The sequence below is a fragment of the Aspergillus niger genome, assembly GCF_000002855.4.
Source record: "Aspergillus niger supercontig An01".
Classification (NCBI taxonomy): domain Eukaryota; kingdom Fungi; phylum Ascomycota; class Eurotiomycetes; order Eurotiales; family Aspergillaceae; genus Aspergillus; species Aspergillus niger.
The window spans coordinates 609944-635659 of NT_166518.1; the positions used below are offsets into that span (position 1 = coordinate 609944).

General features: G+C 49.7%; 13 protein-coding genes and 1 non-coding gene across 14 annotated transcripts; 7 read left to right on the forward strand and 7 right to left on the reverse strand.

Moving 5' to 3' along the window:
* Positions 1–124: 124 nt before the first annotated feature.
* On the reverse strand, positions 125–602 carry An01g02550 (uncharacterized protein; the record flags this gene model as incomplete). Its single annotated transcript, XM_059746491.1, has 3 exons — positions 125–200; positions 297–349; positions 543–602. The coding sequence occupies 3 exons, from the start codon at positions 600–602 to the stop codon at positions 125–127; spliced, it is 189 nt and encodes a 62-aa protein (XP_059603123.1).
* A 428-nt stretch (positions 603–1030) lies between these two features.
* An01g02560 (uncharacterized protein) lies at positions 1031–2312 on the forward strand (the record flags this gene model as incomplete). Its single annotated transcript, XM_059746499.1, has 2 exons — positions 1031–1216; positions 2082–2312. 2 exons carry the CDS (start codon positions 1031–1033, stop codon positions 2310–2312), a joined length of 417 nt encoding a protein of 138 aa, XP_059603124.1.
* Positions 2313–3047: 735 nt separating this feature from the next.
* Positions 3048–3948, forward strand: An01g02570 (uncharacterized protein; the record flags this gene model as incomplete). Its single annotated transcript, XM_059746508.1, has 6 exons — positions 3048–3235; positions 3334–3361; positions 3473–3509; positions 3566–3655; positions 3724–3800; positions 3883–3948. The coding sequence occupies 6 exons, from the start codon at positions 3048–3050 to the stop codon at positions 3946–3948; spliced, it is 486 nt and encodes a 161-aa protein (XP_059603125.1).
* A 315-nt stretch (positions 3949–4263) lies between these two features.
* tRNA-Met (CAT) lies at positions 4264–4335 on the forward strand. Its single transcript has one exon. It is a non-coding gene; the product is annotated as a tRNA-Met (tRNA).
* A 183-nt stretch (positions 4336–4518) lies between these two features.
* An01g02590 (hypothetical protein) lies at positions 4519–4692 on the reverse strand (the record flags this gene model as incomplete). Its single annotated transcript, XM_059746517.1, has 1 exon — positions 4519–4692. One exon carries the CDS (start codon positions 4690–4692, stop codon positions 4519–4521), a length of 174 nt encoding a protein of 57 aa, XP_059603126.1.
* Positions 4693–4815: 123 nt separating this feature from the next.
* An01g02600 (uncharacterized protein) lies at positions 4816–7627 on the forward strand (the record flags this gene model as incomplete). Its single annotated transcript, XM_059746523.1, has 5 exons — positions 4816–4837; positions 4936–5059; positions 5122–5310; positions 5362–7477; positions 7532–7627. The coding sequence occupies 5 exons, from the start codon at positions 4816–4818 to the stop codon at positions 7625–7627; spliced, it is 2547 nt and encodes an 848-aa protein (XP_059603127.1).
* A 1293-nt stretch (positions 7628–8920) lies between these two features.
* On the reverse strand, positions 8921–10303 carry An01g02610 (uncharacterized protein; the record flags this gene model as incomplete). The annotated part of the gene is made up of 5 exons (XM_059746534.1): positions 8921–9061; positions 9149–9223; positions 9591–9814; positions 9866–9976; positions 10024–10303. 5 exons carry the CDS (start codon positions 10301–10303, stop codon positions 8921–8923), a joined length of 831 nt encoding a protein of 276 aa, XP_059603128.1.
* Positions 10304–11128: 825 nt separating this feature from the next.
* Positions 11129–12327, forward strand: An01g02620 (uncharacterized protein; the record flags this gene model as incomplete). The annotated part of the gene is made up of 4 exons (XM_003188479.2): positions 11129–11288; positions 11670–11780; positions 11846–11973; positions 12070–12327. 4 exons carry the CDS (start codon positions 11129–11131, stop codon positions 12325–12327), a joined length of 657 nt encoding a protein of 218 aa, XP_003188527.1.
* A 1032-nt stretch (positions 12328–13359) lies between these two features.
* An01g02630 (uncharacterized protein) lies at positions 13360–15818 on the reverse strand (the record flags this gene model as incomplete). Its single annotated transcript, XM_001388662.3, has 2 exons — positions 13360–14506; positions 14566–15818. The coding sequence occupies 2 exons, from the start codon at positions 15816–15818 to the stop codon at positions 13360–13362; spliced, it is 2400 nt and encodes a 799-aa protein (XP_001388699.3).
* Positions 15819–16626: 808 nt separating this feature from the next.
* Positions 16627–18250, reverse strand: An01g02640 (uncharacterized protein; the record flags this gene model as incomplete). Its single annotated transcript, XM_001388663.3, has 5 exons — positions 16627–16937; positions 16995–17452; positions 17509–17632; positions 17713–17836; positions 17927–18250. The coding sequence occupies 5 exons, from the start codon at positions 18248–18250 to the stop codon at positions 16627–16629; spliced, it is 1341 nt and encodes a 446-aa protein (XP_001388700.1).
* A 222-nt stretch (positions 18251–18472) lies between these two features.
* An01g02650 (uncharacterized protein) lies at positions 18473–20289 on the reverse strand (the record flags this gene model as incomplete). The annotated part of the gene is made up of 7 exons (XM_059746557.1): positions 18473–18593; positions 18949–19061; positions 19154–19206; positions 19288–19377; positions 19599–19822; positions 19951–20040; positions 20165–20289. The coding sequence occupies 7 exons, from the start codon at positions 20287–20289 to the stop codon at positions 18473–18475; spliced, it is 816 nt and encodes a 271-aa protein (XP_059603129.1).
* A 492-nt stretch (positions 20290–20781) lies between these two features.
* Positions 20782–22232, forward strand: An01g02660 (uncharacterized protein; the record flags this gene model as incomplete). The annotated part of the gene is made up of 5 exons (XM_059746563.1): positions 20782–20952; positions 21111–21406; positions 21460–21704; positions 21764–21794; positions 21872–22232. The coding sequence occupies 5 exons, from the start codon at positions 20782–20784 to the stop codon at positions 22230–22232; spliced, it is 1104 nt and encodes a 367-aa protein (XP_059603130.1).
* A 346-nt stretch (positions 22233–22578) lies between these two features.
* On the reverse strand, positions 22579–23760 carry An01g02670 (uncharacterized protein; the record flags this gene model as incomplete). The annotated part of the gene is made up of 2 exons (XM_059746572.1): positions 22579–23540; positions 23571–23760. The coding sequence occupies 2 exons, from the start codon at positions 23758–23760 to the stop codon at positions 22579–22581; spliced, it is 1152 nt and encodes a 383-aa protein (XP_059603131.1).
* A 438-nt stretch (positions 23761–24198) lies between these two features.
* An01g02680 (hypothetical protein) lies at positions 24199–25437 on the forward strand (the record flags this gene model as incomplete). The annotated part of the gene is made up of 1 exon (XM_001388667.1): positions 24199–25437. One exon carries the CDS (start codon positions 24199–24201, stop codon positions 25435–25437), a length of 1239 nt encoding a protein of 412 aa, XP_001388704.1.
* Between the last annotated feature and the right edge of the window lie 279 nt (positions 25438–25716).

Consider the following 25716-nt stretch of genomic DNA (forward strand, 5'->3'; position numbering starts at 1 on the left):
ACTGCATTCAATACGTCCATGCACTCTGCACTCCATACAGAAGAGTAGTACTAGTACTTCAACCTTGCGTCGCAAATTCTTTTACCCTCTTTTCTCAAGTACTATAAACATCCTGCATGGGTTTCTAATCAATTGCCCTGGCGACAGCCAATATACAACTCAACACGCCGGTGTAGTAGCCTTCTACTGCCGGGAAAATTCTGCCCAATATCGCATCATGTTAGTTCACACTATATGATGTCTAACTAGTCTACACATCCCATAATAGTGCATGTCCTAGTTCCTTACTATAATACCCAACATCTGAGCTTGTGATGACCGCGAACAGACCTTTGTCAACTGCATCATGCTGTCGAATCAATGTCTATATATAGTATCGAAATCATGATATAACACAGCTTTGCAGCATCAACCAACCCTTTATCCTTCATATGAAAAACTATACAACCACTCATCCCGACATATGCATCATCGGAATACCACGGAAAGATACCAATTTGACAACAGAGTCATGACCAAAACCATGGACGACCGCACCACACCCCCAGGAAAAATCCAGCCATTTCAATACCTAGACCACCAGCACGAGGCGCCCACACCATAAATCCAACAACCAGACGCAGCTACAATTTAAGATGCGCATCGCCAATGTCGACCAAATCACAGACCCGATATGACATGTCCAACTGTCAAGGCAACCAGACATTTTCATCTACATACATACACACACATACATGCTATAACGTCCAAGCATCAAATCCAAAGTCAACTGCCAGCAATCCAGCCAGTCCAGTCTATTTCCAACAGACGTTGAAAGAAAGACGGAAAAAATCTTGTTTTGGTACCCTTGGCATGGAGCTAACGTGAAGCCCGGGAGCTGTTGTAAGGCACCACGTCGGATTGAGCTGGCAGGCAGGCAGGCAGACAGAGCACCGAATACTTACATTTTCTGTGTGCGTGTATGCATGCATGCATCAGTGCTTTCTACGAAAACTGACCACGAAGTTACTGTTATCATTATCATCTTCTGATGCTTCACTTTGTTGTTCGCATATTCACTATACTCATTTACTACGAACTACCTACACAGGCAACTACCCGCATTACATGTGGCATCAATAAAAGGCATCCAGATGGACGATTAACTGGATGGACTCGAGCTCGGTCGACGTCGTTCCACACTAAAGTCAAGTCCACCATCCGAACTACGGACAAAGTGAGACATGAAAAGAAGTCTAGATTCAACCAGACCCATTAGTCTCTAACGGACGTGCGCGCCACGTTGTTGTTGGGAGGGACTGACTCCATAATCTGGTCCCATATGGCGTGTGCCCCATGTCCGACGGCTTTCCTGTGCCCAATATAATTCAGTCAATATCTGTCGGGATAACACCGGAGTTCAGTTCATTAGAGAGATACGGTTGCGATGGGGATAGTACCAACGCCAAGATCCGACGTGGAAACAGATAAAAATAAAAGAAGAGGAGCCATGGATGAAAATGGGCTAAGCAAAATAGAAGATTGGTAATAATGGGAGAAAAAAGCCATGCAATAAAAAAATAATATGAGCTCCGAGTTCCTGACCCATTCGTTCATTCAATTGATCCTTGGGACAGACATGATGATCGTGACATTAGGTGGAAGGACACCATCCACTGATAAGCGTACATGATAGTCCAATAAAAGAAACAAAATAACGTGGGAGGAAATTTTCCTGCGGGTGCCGATAGATACCTAATACCCACCAACCATTCCGCGGTTGGTCTTCGAGCGGAATCCGTGGGAATAATGGTACTGTGTCGTATCTAGTGGCATGCCCCATTTCAACATCAACGCCAATAAGCATAGGAGGGAATACGATTTGTTCTAGCCTTCGAAGTGAACCATTGCAGCATAGCAATATAATTAATATACTATGAACGCCCCGAACAAGAACAATAACAATGGTTATAACGGCAAGGATAATGATAACCAGAACCAAATCATGTGCAAAGTGATAAAATAAATAGATACATTCACCCCATTCCCATATCTTAATTTCATTTCATCTTATCTCATTACTGAGTAAACCTCTTTCTCAGCCGGTTCGGCTCGCGTTCCGGAACACGATATCGACGACTAACATGCCGACTGAGAAACTTCTTTATGGACCAGGACTCATCGTGGCTTTTCTCCGTAGTACTAGTAGTAGTCTGTTTATCATTACTACTATTGTAGTAGCCAGTTACATGGCCGAAGAAAGACCCTCGTCGTTTGTAAGGTTCAGGATTACAGAAATCCAAATCCTCCTGGTCTGCGTGGCGTCGGAGTGAGGTTTTCATTGACTCTGTGCTCATTTCTCCCTTTTCCCTCACTGTCACGCAGGGAAAGCGTGGTTGCAAACGGAGACTAATGAAATGGAAGTGGTCCGTGTCTTTTTTCTAATTGACGAACAGCCACTGACATACACACACCCCCTGTACGCCACTAGATAAATAGATAGATGGATAGTTAGATCAAATGGGAAGAATCAAATTTCCTCTTTCTTTCTCTTTTCTGCCTGGTTTTTGGTTTAGGCAATAACAACCTGGCTGGCTGGTGGTCCGCTGGGGCTGGCTGCGTGTTATGGTGTTTTCGGGGTCTTTTGCGGATTTAGACCGAGAGAGCAGGCAGGTAGACAGGCAACGAAGATTCTGAAGGCGGGGTTGGTTGGTTTGGTTTGGTTTGGTTCGTTGGATGGATGAATGAATGAGTGGTGGGTGATCGATCGATTATTTGCAAGGTTTGTTTGTTGGGGTCATGCAGGTATGGATCTTGTGTCTCTTGTATATTGCTAATTTAGACAAGGGTTGTAAAGAACAGTTTGGCGAATCCAAGGATTATATGTTTTGGAAGGGTTAAGCTCCTAACAGGCAGGTAACTAGATACGTATCATGTATGAGGATGCAAAGCGGCAGCAAAGAGGACATATGTCAATTTACGATCATCAGTAATACGGGCGAGGAGAGACAATTAGTTAGTTGGTCAAGCTGTCCTAAGAGAGAGACTATGCTAACTACTGAGGAGTTATGCTGGGAACTGGGAAGCTTTCACTCCGCGGGCACAGGCACCATACTCATTGTGATCATTCCGGGTCCCTCGGAGGGGCTGCGGGACAAATAGTGAAGACTGAAAGAGGGACTCGATCCATGGTTTGCCGACCCGGACTGAGAGCCAGTAGTGAAGCAGCATGGCGGAAGATCCAGTGTTGGGACCGGTGTTCCGTGAGAAAAAAGCACGTGTTTGTTTTATTACTATCTACCCCACTATAGATGACAGGTGGTGGTGGTTTGCGATCGATTGTGTTTCTTCCAGAAGAGTCCGATCATTAGCAGATGCTCTCGTTTGTTTTCTGGGGAAGTTTGTGATGGGATGACCCCCAAGCATGCTATGAGCATGGGGGAAGCCTGAAAGATTGTAACGATTGACTGATTGATTGCATGTCTTACAGCAGGCTGATTCGTCTCTTCGGACTTCCTTCGTATCCGATGGTATCGTTAATTGATAAGCTTACAAGGATCCATCGGCTGACGTGGAAGAGCTCCAGTGAGGACGGCTTGGGTGAATGTTTGTCCGTTAGTTGCTACTGTTCACTGTCTTGAGTTATACGCTCATACTGGAGCAGCAGAGATCCACGGTTCAGCGAAGACACAAAAATAGTTGACATGCTATGTTCCGTAATATTATTTGCGTTGGGAACGAAAGCTGGATGCCAGGTGCTCGTGTCGATCTGTTGGACTTTCGGTTCTGTGGGCCATGACACAGATATACTATCGGGCTCGGTTGGTTGCACCTCACCGCCAGGTTCAGTACTCTATAAGCGGATAAACATATTTATGTTCATTGTTTGATTCACACCGCCAGGTGATGGGAAGTAGACGACTCGGCCAATCCTCTACCGATGTATTGTCTGATGTCTCTGCTCAATAGGATATCTGGTGCTCTGAGAGCACCCTTTGTGTTGCTGGTGGTAAAAGTATCGGGCGCATGAGATGAAATTTAGCTACTGTTCTCTAACGTAGTAGCCTTATTATATACCTTCTATGTCCGCATAAGTATGACCAGCCTACTAGTAGGAAGTGATCTGATCAGACTTTAGCGTGCTCATCCTGTATTGCATTATATACATATCCTACCGTGTGATTGACATTTTCCTCGAGTGCCTCATATGCTGGTAAGTGGGACAGTAGCCAAGGTTAAGTAAGGTATATAATATGTAAAATGGCTGGGCATATTAACAACCCAAGCATGTTAGCTCAGGGGAAGAGCGCCGGGCTCATAACCCGGAGGTCCCTGGATCGAAACCAGGACATGCTATCCAATTTCTTTTTTATATTTTTTGTCCATCGTCACTAGTCCCCACTTTTGCTATATTTTTCTTCTTCTATATACCTTCATCTCCCGTTTACTATCATTATTCACCCTCCAAGGCATTTTCAACAACCCCTTAGAGCTACATAAGGAGTGATAAAAATAATTTACTCGCTGTTGTAGCTTTAACTATCCGTGATTAAGATCACTGTACCAGCACGTGACGAGCTGGCCGCCCTTGAGGGATGCCAAGCCGGCCAACACGCAAAGGACGGGCGAGGCTCTCGACGACTGACCACCGCCGCGTTGCTGCTGCTGCATCCGATCATTACTCCCTGACCCCGTCGTTATTATATCCTCCATATCACCGACCCCCGGATTGCGCAGACTGGTCTCTTCGCATCCGTTCTTTTTCTCCGACCCTCCCCTTCACGTCAATCCTCTCCCTTCTTCTCACCTCCCCATCCGGGGGTCCTTGTGGCCGCCATGGCATCCCGTAGGTGTCCTTGTGTTGAACCCTCCCCCACATTGCTATACTGCTCCCATGCCCCTGTCCCCGGAATTCGATCGCTAACTGTCGCCCCCTCTCCCGCCTCTTATATACAGTCAAGCAGTTTATCCGGAACGTGCGTTCGGCCAAGACAATCGCCGATGAACGAGCAGTCATCCAAAAGGAGAGTGCGGCCATCCGTGCGTCGTTTAGGGAAGAGAGCCATGATTCGGGCATCCGGTTAGCATTGACACCGCCAACCTCTAGCAACACTCGAACCAGCTTCTCATTTATTTGCACAGGAGAAACAATGTGGCTAAGCTTCTGTATTTATTCACCCTCGGTGAACGGACACACTTTGGTCAAATCGAATGTCTGAAGCTACTGGCCTCCCACCGTTTCGCCGACAAGCGCCTGGGATACTTGGGGACGATGCTGTTACTGGATGAGAACCAAGAAGTTTTGACGCTGGTAACAAACTCATTGAAGAAGTGAGTCTGTATTCAAGGTCGGCTTAGGGTCTCCTAGCTAATGTTTTGCAGTGACCTTAATCACTCCAACCAATATATCGTCGGCTTGGCCCTGTGCGCCCTGGGCAATATCGCCTCCGTCGAAATGTCTCGAGACCTTTTCCCCGAAGTCGAAAACCTAATGTCTACTGCAAATCCCTATATTCGGAGGAAGGCGGCACTGTGTGCTATGCGTGTATGTCGCAAGGTTCCCGACCTGCAGGAGCATTTCCTGGAGAAGGCAAAGACTCTTCTGTCAGACAGGAACCATGGTGTTCTGCTGTGCGGTTTAACACTCGCGATTGACATGTGTGAAGCTGAGGAGGCGGAAGAAGGCCAGGAGGGGGTGATCGAGATGTTCCGGCCGTTGGCCGGTGGTCTTGTGCGCTCCCTAAAGGGGTTGACCACCTCGGGATACGCTCCCGAACATGATGTCTCCGGTATCACCGATCCCTTCCTCCAAGTGAAGATACTGCGCCTTCTCAGAGTACTAGGAAGAGGGGATGCGGCGACCAGCGAAATGATCAACGACATTCTGGCCCAGGTGGCCACTAACACGGATTCGACGAAGAACGTCGGCAACGCTATTCTCTACGAGGCTGTCCTGACCATTCTCGACATCGAAGCTGATTCAGGATTGAGAGTGCTAGGTGTTAACATTCTTGGAAAGTTCCTGACCAACAAGGACAACAATATTCGTTACGTTGCTCTCAACACGCTGAACAAAGTTGTTGCAATTGAGCCCAATGCCGTCCAGCGGCACCGCAACACCATTCTGGAGTGTCTCCGTGACCCGGATATCAGTATAAGAAGACGTGCCCTTGATCTCAGCTTCATGTTGATCAATGAGAGTAATGTGCGTGTTCTTGTTCGAGAGCTGCTCGCTTTCCTGGAAGTTGCCGACAACGAGTTCAAGCCAGCCATGACGACTCAAATTGGTATCGCTGCTGACCGATATGCCCCCAACAAACGCTGGCACGTTGACACTATTCTGCGAGTACTCAAGCTTGCTGGTGCCTATGTTAAGGAGCAGATACTCTCGTCCTTTGTTCGCCTCATAGCCACCACACCAGAGCTGCAGACCTACTCGGTGCAGAAGCTTTATCTCTCATTGAAAGAAGACATCTCCCAAGAAGGCCTTACCCTTGCTGCTACCTGGGTCATTGGCGAGTACGGTGATAACCTTCTCCAAGGTGGTCAATATGAGGAAGAGGAGCTAGTTAAAGAGGTCAAAGAGAGCGACATCGTTGACCTGTTCACCAACATCCTCAATAGCACATACGCCACGCAAACAGTGGTGGAATACATCACTACGGCCTCTATGAAGCTTACCGTGCGCATGTCTGATCCAGCACAGGTTGAGCGGCTCCGTCGCTTCCTCAGCAGCCGGACTGCCGACCTGAGTGTTGAGATTCAACAGCGGGCTGTCGAGTACGTCAACCTGTTCGGCTATGACCAGATTCGTCGTGGAGTTCTCGAACGCATGCCCCCGCCTGAGATACGTGAAGAACAAAGAGTCTTGGGTGCACCGACCAAGAAGCGTCAAAGCAAAATCCTGAAAGACAAATCCAAGAAGCCTGCCAAGCAGGCTGAGCAGGACATGCTCCTGGACCTCATGGGCGGCGATGCTCCACCGACCAGCCCGACTACCAACGGTTCCCAAAATACGGCTGATCTCTTGGCCGATATCCTCGGCGGCGATTCCAGCTTATCGTCACCTTCTCCCCAACCTGCGCAGAAGGCAGCAGGATCCACCAATACCAGCGCTATCATGGACTTGTTCAACACTAATGGAAGCACGCCCTCTCCCAAACCTGCGGAGCCTGCATCTTCAGGCTTGGATCTTCTAGCAGGCTTGAGCTCTTCTGCCTCGCCCGCACCCACTCCTGCGCCGTCGGCGACTCCTGCTCATACGGCCTTTAACAAGAACGACCTCTCCCTTGCCCTTCAAGTCCAACGTGGTAGCGGTGGAAGTGCGCAGATTCAGGCTCGTTTCCGCAACAATTCAAGCTTTGGCCGCTTCTCCAATGTTGGATTGCAAGCAGCCGTGCCCAAGAGTCAGAAACTACAGCTAAGCGCGATCAACAAGGCTGATCTCGATGCTGGCGACGAAGGTATCCAGATGCTCAAAGTTGCAGCACTAACTGGGGTAAGTCAAAACCAACCGCGCCTTTTCTAATTGCCTTTGACTAATGTCCTGCAGGCCCTCCCACCTAAGCTCCGCCTTCGTCTCCGTATCACGTATGCCAAGGATGGCTCTGATCCTGTAACAGACCAGGTAGACTGGACCGAGCCGTGAACGGTAACCAGGGCCTTACTTTCATGAATCCTTATATTCGCCTTACAGTAACCTTTCAGACCGCCCATCTAATTTTATTTTATCAACCCAATTATTGTACTAGGAGGGAGGATGGAAGCAAGCAAGCCAACCAACCCTTGGGAGGAGACTACCAGCGGGAAACCAACGCCTACTTGACCATTCATAGTTCCTCACATTACATACATGCATGTTCATACATACCCGGTCCATTTCTAGCTCTCCGTTTTCAGCATTTCTTCCCTTCGCTATCATGTCTTCTTCTTGCCTTCTATGTAAATGCTTGGTATGTTGCTGAGGCCTAGGAGTGGCCGGTTCCCCCATATGTTGGGGTCTAAAATGAAAATGTTCCTGTGCTCTTTACCACATTTGTCTCCTACTGTAGTGATAAATGTAGCTCGCCTGTCATAGTCAACCAGTAGAAGTAGTAAGTAGCAAGTACTACTTCAGCAACCACCTTGCCATGCTCAACATATCGACGACGTGGGCTCAGTCACTCCGTCCTGTTCAGTCATGGACACCCACTAGTAGTACGCTATAGTATATACTCTACTACTGTAATATGAAGACAAGCCAGCACAGCAGGCCTGAGAACAGCACACACCACTAGAATTAAACCCTGAAAGCCAGAAGTGGAAATGATGAACTCAAAACGGTACTATATATCTCGGAGTTAGAAGAAATGCCATCACGGCGTTAAAAACAAATGTCCGGTGAGCCGTTTGTTTGCGCTTCAGTGATGCCTTGCAATCCCCAAACTACCATGATTGTGACTATGACTGTACCCAAAGCCGGGTGAGACAAAGGATTAGAAGTTCCACACGTCATCGATAATAGGAATGAGGCAAATCGACAGGGACCGGCCATCTATCACAGACAGCTGCGGCCTCCGATGCACTCGTGCCTAATGAGCAGTGCCGGGGTCAAGGAAGATTTCATCAGTCTGAAATGCGAGATGTGAGACATTAAGCTTTTGTTTGATAATGCTGGTCGGGAAGATAACGGTTGATGTATATGGTAACTAGTAGTAGTGATCGTTAATATTTCTCGGTGTTGAACTTTCCTTTGCTTCTTCTTCAGCGATCTCTCCTTCTATTTACCCAGGTCTGGCTTCCAGGCGGGTTTTGCAGGGCGCGTATATTGACCAATTCGCTCGAAGCGCTTATGCATCGAAGAGGATGGTGTGGCTCGGATGAGTTGGCCTCAGTGGGACAAGGCGTCTAAGCTGCAGCCGACCGGATTAAGGCTGCTTGCTTCGCCCAAGTTTGATCGACTCTACTGATCACATTGTCCAGGCACAAGGACGCCTATAGCGTTTTTTACTGGCTGCTTCATGATCGCCTCAGGCAGTAGATAAGTGATTGTGATGTGATACTTGGCGGTCATGGCTCCTGAGTACTGGGCTAAGATCCTTCCCTCGTTGTAACTTTTATAGTTCAACAAGCAATGCTGGTTACTGTTGGGTATGAATCGGCAAATTTATTGATAACGTAAATGAAGTACTTGGTGGATGCCTTTATCCTTATCCCCACCATCTTCTGAGCGTTGGGCTGCAGAGGTTCCACTTAGCAATCTCGCCTGATGGCAACCATAAAGTAGGCTGTTCACCTGAGGAAAGGGCTTCGCAAGGTGGTGTGAACAGTAGCTATTACTTGTTTCTGGACGGCTTTTATGCAGTCATCCTCGACTGCTTTGTTTGACGTCTTGAGTCCAAGATCGAAGGATTATACATTGATGCCTGATATGACACCTGCTATCCGGTCCACACTCCAGGCGGGATTCTACGCCTATGCATGACCTTGGTACATTTGACTATGCAGTGTCAGCCAGGGCTTCAACGCCTCTTACTCCAATTTGCTAAGGATTTAGATTGTAGATCGTTCCAGAAATTGCCCATAGTGCAAGCTTATGGTATGTCAGATCAGATAGATGCAGGATACAGAACAGCGGGGGCCATAGCCTCGCTTCTGGGGGAGTTTACACTGAAGACGGATGAGCTCGGAGATAGCCATGTCTGAAAGTCACTATCTTTCAGACGCTCTGTAGTATATTCGCGACAGAGTGACTCGAGAAGATGTATCCCATTGTAGATCGCATGGTGCATCACCGACAAACTTGATGATGACGATGTCAGGCCGACATCACGTGTAATACCGTATTGTGACCCCCCTCATCTCCCCTCACCCGCCGTTCAGTGTCTGCACCTTTCCGAAAACAGACCAATACCTAAGGATACCGCGTAAGGAAAGCGTAATAGAGTCCTGAGGCCATCAGCAGCGTCGCGCGGTTCCTCGTTCTTTCTGTCTCTCGCTCTCTCTCTCTCTTCCTCTTCTCTTTCTTCCTCATCATTCTCTTGACTGAGCAAGCAAGCAATCAACGCTCATCAATCGCGATTCCATTAGATCCAGCATCATCATCAGTTTCATCCATCGAGTCCTCTCCGTTGGAGAAACACCATTTATATCTAGATCTCCGTTCGATCTCATTGGTGTCGGGGGACTTTCTCGCAACAACCAGTGATCGTTGCTCGCCTTGCCAGGGACTTCTGGTTCGCCAATTGATTGCTGCGCGCATCGCGGCCGTCCCCAGTAATACCTGCCCTACGACCATTTGCCTGCTCTCTACTGGACGGTAAGCCAATAACTCAACACGCCCCATCCATCCCCAGCGTCGTGGGCCACCGGAATTTGATCCAATCGCCTGGTCGGTCGCTCCCTCTTTAATTGTTGGTTTTGCTGCTTTTCCCAGCTGCGCAACGTGCCACACTGCCAGTCTGACCCACGGTTACTTCCGTGTTGCATTACCCGCGTCACATCCCGCCCCGACTGTTCCCAGATCTTCCGCGCTGGAAACTGTCAAGTGCGCATGGCTTGCTGACGTGACCACTCCTGCAGTCGCGCGCGCGCCCCCTCTAAACTCCCTCCACACAGAGCCACAGGGGCTTGCCCAAAAAAGAGTTTCCAGGTTTCTGGGTGCTGTATCCTCTTCACTGGCTAATCAAATCAGATCCTTCCATTTAGAAGAAGAAAGAAAATAAAACAAAAAAGAGAAAAAAGACATACGAAAAAGAAACGCGCAGGAAATCTCAAGAACAGACAGGCAAGACAGATTTAAAGTACTTTAGAAACAATAACAAACAGAAACGCCTGCTGCGACCACAACCCCCCCTCCACCCTCCTCGTCGAATAATAGATCCCGCCGGTCCTTGCTCACGACGCTAAAGCAGGACTATCGCAGAAGCATTGCCAATCCCCCACACGCGCAACTACGCCCGTCTTTCCCCGTTCAGGCTGTCGTGAAGCGAATCGCTGCCCAGCCAGACGCACCCTCGTTGTCCTTGGCGCGGCTGTATCATAGCGCGCGAGATCGAGAATCCACCGCGTGCTGCACGCAGCTCTGACGTGGTTTGCCAACAGAGCAGTTAGAGACAAGCCCCCGTTCTAAATCCAGTATCTCTGCACGTTCTCAGAACAGCTAAAAATCATGTCGTCGACCTCTCCCTCGAAGGAACCGGAGGTGGAACCCGAAGTTCAATCGGGTGAAGACCAGGAACAAATGGATAAGGAACAACAAGACACTCAGGCGCAGGGTCAGGGAGAGTTCGAGGTGAAGGAGCAGGATAGATGGCTACCAATTGCAAATGGTTAGTTACGTTCCCTTGCAGCTTTCTCTTTTTCTGATTTGCGCGTACCTTACGTTTATCTGCTGGTCAACCGCCTCTTGCCCTACTATGGTGGTTCACCCACCCCCCCCTTCAACCACCCCCTAGTTGCTTTATCTGATCATATCCGCCGGCTCTTCTGTATAATTTTTTGTGACTTGGATTTTCATGGCTCGGATACAGCCTACCTTGGCCCTTTTATCGTTCGTCTTCTGGTTGCTCGCACATTACCCATCATAGAAGCTCGCATACTCCCCCCCAATGTCTGGAAGTAAAAGACGCCTGATCACTTTCATCTATGCTTGCGACTCCCGCATTTATCACAGTTGATACCAAATTAGGATACTAATGTTGCAAATCAAGTGGCCCGCATCATGAAGCTGGCTTTGCCTGAAAATGCCAAAATCGCAAAGGAGGCCAAGGAGTGTATGCAAGAGTGTGTGAGCGAGTTTATCTCATTCATCACTAGCGAAGGTTGGTGCGACCACACCTGCTCTACAAGCTCTTTCACTGACGGAGTCTCGCACATTTGTCCGTAGCCTCCGAGAAATGCCAGCAAGAAAAGCGCAAGACCGTTAACGGGGAGGACATTCTATTCGCCATGACCTCCCTCGGCTTTGAAAACTATGCAGAGGCCCTTAAGATTTACCTGTCCAAGTATCGCGAGGTGAGACCTGTGCAACGTCCCTAATCATGTTGCCTCTTTTTCGTAACAGGCGACATTGAGTTTCATGACGTATCCGGACGCTAATGATTCCTCTAGACCCAATCCGCCAGAGGCGAGCACCAGAACCGTCCAACAAGCAGTGGATATGGTGCTGGCGCGCCCGTAGGGGCCCCGGGACCTGCCGGTCCTGGTGGCCGTCCAATGGCACCAGGTGCAGGGTTTCCTGATGCTGCTGACAGCGCCAACAATATCATGAACCAAAGCTTGGACCCGTCTGAGCAGGACACTTCCGCTTATGGCTACCCCCCGATGGTCGGCCAGCCGCACAACGGCACCGCTGGTGAATCTTATTAGTATGCTATTGTGCGGGAGAACCATCCGCTGGACTTGACGACTATCCCACAGCAAGGGTCTTCTTCGGAATCGAACAAGAAGAGAATCGAACATCAGCCTCACCTCACACCCACAGAGGCTAGATGCCCCTCGTCTCCAGCATGAAAAGCGGCTGGGATCACAGGCCCAAACGACGAACGTTCCCGGATGTTACTCCCTGTACAGCAATCCTAATAAAGCGGTACGATACGATGGGTTACTTACGGGATATTAACGGAACGAATACGAATCAAGCAATACGACAGGATTAACGGAGCCGAGAGATAGTTTTACTGATTTGGTTTGTTTTTGCTTCTGATTCTTCATTTTCTCTTCTACAATCGGCTAGAGCACCAGCCGACCTGCCAGGCCCACTTGGCGCCTCAGTCACCTTCATATAACCAAAGCAAACCTCTCAACATCAAGCCAACCAAGAGAGAGGCTGCCATATATTCTCATGCTTACGAGTACCAATATTTATCTGCGCGTTATGGTGACCAGAGAAAAGGGTACCCCACCTCTTTGCTTGGGCCAGTTACATGTAATTATTGTCTGAGTTGAGTATCTATTATTGTGTGTCTTTGTCATTGTTTATGCAGAGTATGGGATACTGTTCAGAAGAAGAAGACAGGAACCTGACAAATAGAACACGGATTGGACTTCACTGTCCCCTGACAGAAAAAAATCACGTGGTTGCATTTTAACCGTAGAAGCCAAGTCTTAAGTTACCGCTAGATAAATCCTGTACGACAGACAATAGTTCATGAATGGCTCACGCTGTGTAACGCTGAACCCCCTTATTACGTACTCAACAAAAACGAGCTATCCACCATATAAACAACGGGACGATAGAAAGAAAGAAGAAGGAAAAAATCAAACACAAAAGGTCATCATCATAGTCATCATCATAGTAATGAAATGCCAATCTAAGCAACCAGAGAAAGATACCACGACTCGCTAAATCAACAGAGAACCCAACCGCACGTTCCACGCACGTGGGGTATGATGTGAAATTTATCCATGCATCCACCCCCCATCTAACAGAAGATCTGACATCGGAGTCTCTTGCCAGTAGATCTGACGCCATTCATCCTCTAACTCTGGTAGCCCTTCCATGGCCATAGGCAGCACGGGCTGGTCCAGATCCGTGAAGGAGAAGAGTTGGCGCCAGTCGAGAGATTCGCGGGGCGCGTCGGCGTCGATGGCGTCGACGACGGGGGTCATGGTGGCGGATGGCGGAGGTGGGGGGATCCAGGCGTCTAGATGGTGATGTTGTTGGGGCTGAGATTGAGGTTGAGGGTGGCTGTGGTGAGGGCTTGTTGGGAGGTGGTTCGTGGAGGAGTCTGGGGTGGGGACTTCGAAGGGAAGAGGGCGGTCTGTCGGGGTTGGGTTGGGGGGTCTTGGTGTCTGCATTGCTGTGGGTGCGGAGGTGGAAGTGGTGGTGGAGTGTAGGGTTGTTTTGAGTTGGTCTTGAGGGTTGCTGAAGCGGCGGGGTGGTCGTTCGCTGGTGGCCATTCGGAGGTCTTCTTGGAGGCGTCTGGAGTCTTCGAAGAGGCGGAGGATGGTGTTTGCGTGGAACCAATAGCTTGCTAGTTCGCGGAGGGAGTAGGAGGCTGAGTCGAAGCGGCGGAGGGCGTTGATTGCTAGGACGGGGTTGGAGAAGCGGAGTTCGACGCGGACTTGGATCATGGCTGTGAAGAGGGTGTGGACGCCGGAGTACCAGAGGAACTTGAGGCGGTCGTTTAATCGGAGTTCTTCGAAGATGGAGGTGATGACTCCTGCGGCTGCGCTGCAGATTTCGGCATCGTGCGGGCCGTAGTCATCTGAGTAGGCGGATGCTCGGGGGTGTGGGCGGTGGAGGAGGATCAGGAAGTTGTTGTAGGTGAGATGGAGCATGGCGGACCAGGGGTCCATGTCGGACGCTCGGAGACGTAGTTTATCGGGCAGCTTCAGGGACCAATTGGCGAGGGCTTCGTCGGCTTCTAGGAGGACGGCTTTGCGACGCTCTGCGCTCACTCGTAGTCCGAAGCGGCTTCGAACGATGTACGAGATCATTACTGAGAGCTCAGTGAAATGGATCACGTAGTCGGATTGGACACGAGGTCCGCAGCCCTCGAAGTCAGAGATTGTCAATGGAGACACGTCGGAGTCTTCTAGGTTTCTGTTGTCGGAAGCAGTCAGCGGCCGATCGGGAGGGTAAGGAGGGGGCTATCTGCTTACATTGCCTGCGGTCGACCATACGAAAGTGATACCATAACGTCGAATTGCACTATAATGTGCCATAGCCTCCTCCACATCCGGCGATCACGGGAGACAAACCGGCTAGAGATAGGATTTCGGTGCATTCCGAGGCCAGTAGCAATCCTGGCAGCTACACCCACCCAGTAGTGCGCATTCGCTGCGACATCATCGTCGGCACCATCCGAGTGCCAAGTCAAAAGTAGAGCAGCTTGCACCAGGATATCGCGATTACGCTCAATACGTGAATCAAACAGCCACTTGGCACGACGGAAGAAAATATCCTTGAGGGCATCGCGTTCCGCTTTGGGACGAGTGACATGGGCTCCCACTAGCAGAATCGCTTGTAGCAGCAATATCGGGGGAGGATCAGCAGGGTCCCGGTTGCGATACTGCGCCATGAACAAGTCCTCGTCAATGATAGGATACCCTGGGTTGACGTGGTCAAAGTAAGCTTGCACCAGTTCATCTGCTAGGGCCGGTTCAGGCAAAGTGAGAGCATCCATGAGGAGCTGATCATGGCCGGTCCTTAACTGTCGTCGCGGAATCTCATTGCCTGCAAAGTGATAGACGTCGTCATCCTTGTCGCGTTGCTGACGGATCAAGAAAGACATGTTCGACAGCTCATGGCCCACGTATATAGCTCGCACACCCCGACGAATCTCCCGACTGCCCGATTCTTCCTCATCGATGAGCTTCACTAGTCGTTTCTCCAAATCCGCGTGGGAGTCCGATTCGGCCGAGACATCCTGGCCCGCGGGACGGTTATATGTCGGAGATTCTGCAGCTGACCCGGCGCCATTATGGGGAGGGTGGTGATTAACATTATGATTAAGCGTTTGATGAAGATTATGAAGACTTGATGCGGGATGTGCGACAGGTGTTGTCACTTCCGGTTGGACGCCGCGAAAGGTGGTGGTGAAAGCGTCAGGTGGGGTTGTAGCCGTGAGAGGCAGAGAGTGTCTGTGTGTAGGCTCAGAAGAAGCAGGAGGTGGTCGACAGCGGATCGGAACGGGGTCGAGGATTGATCGCACCGCCAGACGCTTCTTCTTTTCGTGAATCCGACAGTCGGTCTTTCCCGCGGAACGGCAATTGGAGCATGGGAGGCCGACGATGCGGGCATCGCATCGGACTTTGCGCCGATGGCAGTGGACGCAGGCTGCGGAGCCTAGAGGGGAATTTTCATTAGAACCAGGAGAAGAATAGCAGATATATGCCAAGTCCTTCATAGACATTGCAGAGCGTACCTGACTTGCGCTTAGTCACCCCATTCCCGGCGGGTGAATGACTGCTGTGCGCTGCGGAGGTCATCGCCGAAACATCGACACAGATCCAAGGGTCCGGAGACTCGCTAATTCGTCATCTCTTATCCGAGAGATCTGAGGGAGAGAGCATAAGGTCAGATCAGGACATGATCTACCCACGGACAGAACGATTGGAGAGGAGAATGAAGAAGACGGAAAGAAGAAAGAGGAGAAGGAGGAGGAGAAATGCCAGACATGAAGAGGAGAAAAGGCGGGAAACTCGAATTGCTTTGCTCGGCATAGCTGTGATTGGCCGATAATGGGCAATCGGGTGGGGCTCATCCAGGGCGGGTCTGGGGGAGTCACGTGGCGGGGTTGCTGATCGATTCCATTGAATTTGTTTTAAGACCTTCGATGCTTTTTCTCCTCGTCTTCTGGAAGCCTGTCATGATCCGCCGTTTGCTTGCTACCATCCTGCCCATGGTTACCTAAAAGCATACCTAGTCTAACTACCCACGCTCAGGACCCCCTCCATGTCTTCTGCCCTGCATTTGCGTGACACCCGGTGTCTTCTTCCGTGCGCTTATCCACTCCGGGGATCCACCCTGGCGTCAGCTCCGTTATCAGTCCGCCTATCGTCCATTCCTGTCTTTCTCACTGGACGGTTGGTGGAATTCCTTATCAACATCCATTCTCGAGATAAAGTGTTTGACAAAAATGTACGGCTAAAGCGGAGTCATGGTCCTAATATTGACTTCTTCTGCATTGCGGACAAGTTGCCCTCGGGACTTTTCTAAGTTCACGCCAATTCGCATTCTATCAAGCTTTCCACTCCCTTTTCCACCGTCCAGATCTTGACTACCTTCAACCCCACAGATTCAATCAACGTAGTCCAGTGCTTCTCCGTCCGTTCCCCCGAGGCAATTGACATCATGATCATGTCAAGGCTAGTCGTCTCGAAATGCGCGTCGAGACTGGGGACAACATACTCGTTGATCAACAGCTTACTGTACCCTGGTTTCATGGCTGGGATAAGGTTGGACAGGATCTGACCGCACACATCGTCAGGCCAGTCATGTAGAACCGAATGCATATAGTACACGCGTGCTCCTGAACCTTATCAGCCCAGATCTTCAAATTATCAGAGTAAATGTTTCATAGACATACCTTTCACCGGCTGCTCCGTAAAGAAATCATGCGCCATTGGGTCAATGGATACATGCAAGTCCCTCACAGTTTCTATAACCTGAGGCAGATCCTGCACCACAAGGCGCCCAGACACCTCTGGCCACTTCCGACGGAATTCAGATACATCGTGCCCGGTGCTACCACCCACATCAACCAAGAAGACGTCCTTCTCGCTCAGTTCGGTACCCTTAATTAACCGTTCCTGGACTGGGTAGAAGCCTTTGTCCATCCAGCTAGGTCGTCCCTGATGGTACACCGACATGTGGTTGCCGAATTGTTTGTTAAGGGTAGGGTTCTTTTGCACACATTCGAAGAAGTGTTCGTCGACTCGCTGTCCCAGCTGGAATGGGGACTTGGTGGGATCAGTTGGATTGCGGAATCCAGTCTGTTTAAGAAAGGCAGGGATAGCGTAGATACCTGGGTATAACCAAGCCGAGCTGGGGATTGACATCAACGTTAGTAACCAGTCTACGGGCGCCTTGGTGTCACTCACAGTGCGGGGAAAGCATCTCCATATCGTTCGACACTTAGTGTGGTCGAGAGGTTCGTCGCGATGTACTCGTCAGGTCCCGCTTCAGTGATTACGCTCATAGATGCCAGATGTTTCATGATGCGCGCTAGGAGGCGTAAGTAAAACACAACTCTACCTACGCAATACATGCCACGAATGAAACTGAACCAACCAGTAAGTACTTACACAACAAGACCGGATCACTCTGTGTTATCACTGCAAGCTCTGCAACGGACTTTGGCTTGTCCCGAGATAACTCGCTCAACACACCTATAGCTAGAGCCGTTTCAATAGCGGCGTGCAGAGTAGCCTGCAGCAGAAACCGTTTGTTAGATCCCAGCAATTATGCACATCAACTCACAATACCGTCCCAAGCTCTCACGTAACAGACAGGACTTACCGTAGTCCAGCACTGCCTGACAATCGCCTCTCGCGGGGTCTCCAGCGCATTAGCCAGGGATCTCGCAGCATCTCGTAGCCTTAACCTTTCCACCGAATTCTCCAGAGATATGGATTTGTGGGATGCGATCTGATCGATGAGAGTCGGGACAGCATCGGGTGCATTTGGTGAAATGGCAATCGTATCCACGTTCACGTCCGACTTGGAAGGCCCATGGCCATTGGAATGGATGCCATTTGTATGGTGGCCATTAGTATGATATCCGTTGGTATGATCACCATTAGTACATTGCTCAACAACCGTTGAGACGTTCGTATAAGTCATTCTGTAGTTATCGGGGGTATGCTTCGGGGTGAGTTACAGGGAATATGTAAGGGGTCTGTTCGAATGGCGCCATCTACTTAATAAGGTCCGGCAGCCGGACGAAACGAGCAGCCTATGTAGGCTTCTCGCCTTGCGCTTTTCCATAGCACTACAAAATAGCCCGCACTATAATACCTTTATGACGCTTAGAACAATATAGTTAGCCTCTATTGTCTTTTGTGCCTACTGTGGAGCTAAGTCAAAGAGATAAGCTAGCTGCTGCCACCTCCACTGGTCATTTATCTCACTTTCAGGCTGCCCACTCTGGTGACCTGCAGTAGAGTCGCTAATGTAGCGGCGACGCCTGGATAGACTCCACTTCCTGGCGAGGGGTAGTAATGGCCCTAGTTAGATACTTGTACTGCCCCCGGCAGATGATGGAAGTTCATACCGATGGAACGGCTAGGCCGCAAAAGACGCGGGCTACAAAAAGGCAGGCTCATATCGTTTTAATTCACTGGCGAGAGATAGAGGGCCTACAGAGCTCTTTCTCCATGTTCTCACTGGACAAGCTCGCGCAGTGGATAACTAGACAGGATGATTTAGGACGGAAAAGCAATTTTGAGGATACCCACAAGTGAGATAGCAGCGGCAATATAACGCTATGTTAGCCTCCCCGCCGATATTTTGTGGGTGTTCGAGACTGGACGGTGTAGTACCTTAGTGCAGCACTTCCACTAACAAGGTCACGGAAATAGCAATATAAATAGGCCTGGCTTATATGGAGACGGAGTTCGGGGATGGGCATCCGCTCATAAGATAGAGTCCCGCCCTGACGGCTTCGCACCAAAAAGCAATTAGCGCACTCTTATAAATTCCAGTGCTGCGCCGTATCCTGAGACTAATTTATCTCAGTAGGCAGACTCCAGATAGGATTCGCGAGATAGGTGTCGTGTAAGTGCAGAGGATACCGATAGCTCCCACAATCGCCAGAATCGAAGTTTGGAAAATTCTTTGATCTTGAACCAGAGGTAGCAGGCATCAGGGAAACGAGAAACTCCCACTCTTGCCACGGGTTTCAGAGAGCGTAGTACTGCGCCAGTACTGCCAGGAGCATCCGTATCTCAATAACAAAAGCGGAGGTGCCCCTGAGACGGACAAAGGTTGCTTTCAATTAATTATCACTGCGCCAACGGGACCGCTGTCTTGCAGGGATAGTTGCATAGCGCATGACACCACACTTCGCGCCATTAACATCCATAGGCCCGGGCCTGCATCGTACTTTTGGACTGCCTTCGTGCAACTAGTCTAGAGTTGGGTATCCGACGGATGATTCATTAACAAATAGGAAATGGCTGAATATTAGCACCACGGTACGACCTTGTAGCAACAGTGTATTTGGCTGTTGGGCAACTCTGCGGTGCCAAGAACATGGTGGATCGCCTAGGCCAGACAAGCAATTCTAGCGACTCTTGATGTTCAGCCTTAAATGTTGCTGTAGGGGGGGGGGGTTTGATATCCGTATTTGGGGGCGCTTTCAAGTTGCGCACGGATGCTATCATTTGATCGTCTATCTCAAGGAAGAAATGCAACCTCAAGAATCACCGATTAGCTGAGATACTTCATCGTAGAGGTGCGACTTCTGTTATTAATTAATTTGCGCCCAGTAGCGTCCAAATGGACAAAGAAGGCAGCGTGATCCACTAGGCCTTGTAGTATACGCTAAGGATAGAACGGTGCCAGATGGTGCGTGACGCCGGCGCCGTCGCTGGTGGAACCGGACTCCAGGCAGACTCGTTCGGAAGTCGGAACTGTGGGAAGGTCAAAAAGCTCGGTTTATATTGGGACCTGTTCTTTCATATGATTATTCCCTTCCTTGAACTGTCTCGACTAATAGACTAGTGTTCAAGCCACTAATCTCGATCTAGCAATGACCGTCTCCTGCTCTTTCCAACACGGAACGTCTCTTGAACCCTGGAATGTCGGGCATGTTCCTTATCAGGGCTCAGCTCTAGGCTGAATTTGATGCCACGCTCTTGAACAATGCGCGGAAGTGCCATGCCCCCTGTGCTGCTATTGGTTTGCTTGCTTAGCGATTAATTGGACAATCTCGATGGTGCCATCCATGATGTCTCAGGTAGTGGTAGCATGGATATTATTTCCGGTTGATGTTTCGATGAGTCCACATCACTCTGGATCTAGGCGTCTCGACTCTAGAGTCTAGAATTAGAATAATATAAAGATTGGAGAGCAAGGGATTCTCGACGAAACTCTGCGGCGACTTCGGATGCACGAGATGGTCCGTAACCGGCCTGGAAGTGACAGGGATTCTGTTGCACAGCTAGTGGACTAATTGACACTAGGGGAAAAGCAAATTATGTTAGAGTACAATGAAAGAACTGTACGTAAACCCCTTAAGTTGGGCCTCTGGATAGCCCAAGTAGCCCAGTGAGCACGTTTTGCTGGAATCATATCAGCGTTGGACCTTCTGATGTTTGTGACATTCGACTACTTCACGCCAACGCACAGCTGTGGATGTTGGACACGGAGCGATGACTGCTGTATCTTCGGAATATGCCCACCAGACTAAGGGCCCACGAATATTGGCTGTCTTTTGGACCATGACTAGTCTTGCAATTCTAGCTGTGGCAGCCAGGCTCTTCATCCGTATCAAAGTCTTGCGCAACCCAGGTGCAGACGACTGGTTGATCGCAACGTCAATGGTAAGTCGATTATACTATTTCTCAGGTCCGACTGCCACAGTTGTTCTTTTTGTTGTACATTCTGACGGCTGTTAGTTTTTCAGCATATCATATTCTGTAGTAACCACGGTCGACGTCGCTCTAGGTTACGGAAAACATGCAGTCGTCATAGCAGATAGACTAGAACTCGTTCTGCTAGTCAACTATATCAACTTCGCCTTGGGCATAATCTCCTTCGCCTTACCCAAATTAGCCGTGGCTGCCCTGCTGAGCCGTTTTCTGAATCCGACAACGATACAACGCGCGATTTAATGGGGATTGACGGGGTTTGTGGCACTGGTGTCGTGTATTTGCATCTTGGTGCTCTTTACCATGTGCGATCCAGCGAAAGCTCTTTGGGACACGTCCCTTCTGTCAAAGGGCGCGAGTTGCCGGAGCTCGTGGATCCTTGTGGACTATGCCATCTTCACTGGAGGTATGTGCGAGTATGATTCAATAGAAAGATAAGTCTAGCTTAAACAACGATAGCCATATCTGCCTTTACGGATCTGTATTTGGCAATTTATCCGACAGTCATCTTACTAAAGCTTCATATGTCGATGCGGAAACGATTGGCGTTGTGTGCAGCGCTGGGTCTGAGTGCAGTGTAAGCAAGAACTCAAGAAGCTCATCGTCATCAGTATTAGCTAAGAAACAAGGCTATAGCGCTTGTGCAATGGCAATCATCAAGTGCATGCAGCTACCAGGTCTTGCCGATCTCAGCGATACGACATGTGAGTTGTTCTTGATGCAAAACTGTACTAAGGCCGGATGTTCACTGACACTATAGCAGATGCCACGGCCGACCTTGTGATATGGACAAGGTAAGCCACCATGTGTTACTTCGTGACACCAAGCCCTTATTGAGCAGCAATTCCGGATATTGACAATCTCCCGGCAGTATCGAATCAAACGTCGTGATCCTAGCCTCATGTATCCCCACGCTACAACCGCTTCTCGAAATAATTCTCGGAAAGCGCAGTCTGAGAAGTACCGGCGGATATCAGTACAAAGAGAGCAGTACCCAATTGCCCGAGTCTAACAAGTGGAGCAGCAAGCGATCTGGACACCGGAAAAGTAAAGGCAATATGATGATTGCAGACATTGGCAGCCAGGATAGCATCTTGCAGATAGGTGATGATCACGAGGACGAAAGCCATTATATGGGGCACATCCGTCGTACAGATAAAATCACTGTTGTGTACGAAAGTGTGACACCACAGCCAGGTGGTGGTGATAAAACAAATGACCCTGTAAAATAGAAGAGTTACACTGACGGTGTTTCTGGCATGCTTTTTTGTTCTCCGCCTTCTTTGTGTGTTGGTCTTTCATTAAGTGCTTGTAGTTTTTCCATTGAATAGGCGCAAAGTTGTATGAGCCCCCAGAGATTTTTTTGAGAAGCTGAAGTGCTTCATCCAGAATAAGTTTAGACGCTTGCTATGATGATGTGTTAGCATGACGGTTCAACACTATCGAGCCTAAATGTTGCGTTGCTTTCATACCTTCATATCGCTACCACAACAAAAAATCTTCCATATGCGATTATGTACGTATGCAAGTCCAGGGCTAATGGTCTTGCATGTACCTCATGTTCCGCAGTTGTATTGATCATCCAAGAACGAACCTCTTCCAGTTTTCAGCGAGCTGCCGAACGCCTTGATGTAACTCCCACCCGCGGATATTGCAGATCTGCCTAGCAATTTCCTCCAGCAAGTCATCCATCTGTTGCCCAGCCGTATGCAGATCGCTCTCGATGAGTATTCTATCATCAGGCAAAGCCTTGATAACGTTGATGACCTTCTGTGACGAAGGTCCGCCGAAGTTTATCACAGAAGAGAAGGAGAAGTAGACGTCTGACGGATTAGATTGATGCAGAAATTGCTTCAATGGCTCCACCGGCCCGGAATAAGAATGCATGCAGATCCGTGGTGGGAATGGGAGAGACTTTTCATCTGACTTTGCAGGCTTCTGTTGCATTCGTTCATCCTCCGCATCGCTCTCTGCATGCGCATCTGGAACACTATAACGTCGGCGTCTCTCCCGTCGTGAGGCGTTCTTTCGCTCATGGCCAGACCAAAGGGCCTTCAAAAGGTCAAAGACCGCCCCATGAGCTTGAACGCTATGCACAGAAACTGGCCGCTGAAGTTCCCCAGCTAGCCGCAACTGAGCCTCCAAGACGGCTTTTTGATGCGCCAACTGAACACGATACGGCGAAAGCTGTCTACCTTCCCGAGATCCAGGGGTCATTCGCTCATCCCGAGTTTCTTTTTCCTCCTCGGTCCACGCCTTGGGAAGCCTAAACGCACGATCAAGGCCAACCTCACCCACAAGAGAACGAGGATACGCCAGCAACCGTGCTCGAGATTCCGACAGCAACTCTGACAGCGGCTTTGGATCAGGTAACGACAGGATGAAGTCATCATCTGGCTCTGGAGTAAGGACCTTCTTATAGTGCAGCTTCTTCAGCTCAATTGGTGAGGTACTTTCATCGGTCTTGGGCGAACCAGTCGTATCGTCGATGATTTGATGCGAGAACCATGGGTGCCAGCCAAAGCACGGTAGCACAGGCCCTGTTGCCGAACTTTGGGCGGAGTCCTGACCCTGGGTCAAGGATGTAGCGGTCTGAAGCACCAAGTCCTGGTCCTCCCCGCGAGTGGACATGACTGTTAATGTCAATACTTTCATTTGGGGGATTTCCGCAATGGATGACATGGTGTCAGTGGGGTGACAATGGGCGTCGAACACCCCCAAGTGCCAAGGAAATGCATCGTTCTGATCCGTCTCAGACATGGTGCATGTGAAAAAGAATTGATCGGAAAGCCGAGGCGGAATTAGAGTGCCAAAGCGAAAAGAAAAATGATTCAGAGGCAGCTTGGGGATGTGTTGATTGACAAAAAGTCGGATGATGAATGGAGAGAGAGCTAAGCTGTGACGTAAGGAAAAGCCCGCCGATACACACGCGATACGTGGTGTAATGATGCCTTGGGCAGGCAACGGACATCGAGCATCACATGCTTCTTCGTCGTCTTGCTTCTCCGCATTTTGGTTCTGGGGATGCAGTCATGATTTCTATTCCCTGCATGGACACTGCAGGGCTATTCCTTCATACTATAGCCATGCCACTTGATTTCTATATATCTAGTAAGAAAATAAATATTTCCATGTATTCAACTCCCTCCTTTGATCTTCTATAGCCTACCTCATAGCTGCCCTACTCCCCTCATCTTCATGTCCTCTATCTCCGCCTTCTTGAGTCTTCCCCTCCTCACACTCTTTTCCCTCCCTCTCGCCCTGTTGGCATGCTTCACCACCTTCCTTTCCATCATATTTCTCCTCCTACGCTTCTCTGTCATCTATATTGAGCTATGCCTTGCCATAATCACAAATTACTTCGTCATCCCAACAGCTGCCAACACCTCCCTCCTCAACTTCTCCGCATCTGAACCCACCACCCCAGCAGCCTCAACAACACCCAAGCGTCGCTCAGTCGACCACAGCTTAAACAATGGGCTTCTCACTGCCCTCGCAACATATCGTCCAGGCTACAATCCTCCCCGTCGAACAAACAGTTTAACCACCACAACCTCCACTTCCTCAACCTCCCAAGACACTACCACTGTTCCACTCTATCGCAAAGATGAACCCGCAAATAACGCTCCCTCTGCCCTCCTAACTCTGATCAGTGGCGACGAAGGCCGCGACTTTGAAGGTCTAGGCGGCTGGCGCTGTGCGACAACAGCAAAAGCAGCAGCAGCAACAACAACCACAACAGCAAGATACCCAGCCCATCATCTCCTCTCAGACACCGCCTCCCCCTCACCAAATATCACCACCAGTGAATACGACGAGAGAGCATGGCTATCCATCAACGAGAGACTAGAACTCCCCTCCCAACCTCTATTATCCATCCGAAACAACAGCAACAGCAGCAACAACGAAGCTCTCGAATCCCTCCCTTGGAGACATCGGCAAATGGCTTCAACCAGCCCGCCCCCCGGAGGCAGTAATAACCTCATTCGCAGTCCCCGCCATCACCATCGTTCCGCAACCACCTCCTTACTATCCACTAGCCTGTCCCCTAGGTCTTCACTGCCAGACGCCGTTCCCCACCACGGTCTAGACCATCCACAGCGTAGGGCTACCTCGCCACTACTATCACAACAGCAAAATAGTACGAATACCCTCTTCTGCACGCCCTCGCCCACTGGGAAGTTTCCAGGCGCATCGATCCCTCGGGTATCGAGCCCTACTGAAGGATCAGGGGGATATTTTTCCTTGCGACCCGGTAGCACGAGCAGCACGAGCGGGTCAACAACACCAGGTGAAGAGCGACGATCGCCTAGACCCTCGGCCAAGTCCATGGTGCATTACCCCGCGGGCGTGAGATATCGTCGGAGGAGTATGTCAGGGCCGAATAGTGGGGTGAAATTGACCAAGGCGTCGTCGGGCACGGAGCGGGCGTTGTAATTGATTTATTATGGAACATACTCATCTGATGGTGTTGATTGCGTGAGATATTTCTGGATATGGTATTCTTTACCTCATCAATTTTGGGTGGATCTGACAGCGTTACGTTTACATCGTCGTAGCGATTTACCAATCATGACACAGATATTTTCAAATTCTCTATGCTTGCCATGTTCTCATCATATGTCTACTTCTACCGTTAAGGTATATACATTCCACGTAGTCCATGATCGACAGATACTATTTGAGACATCGCCCGATCTTTAAATCAAAACCATC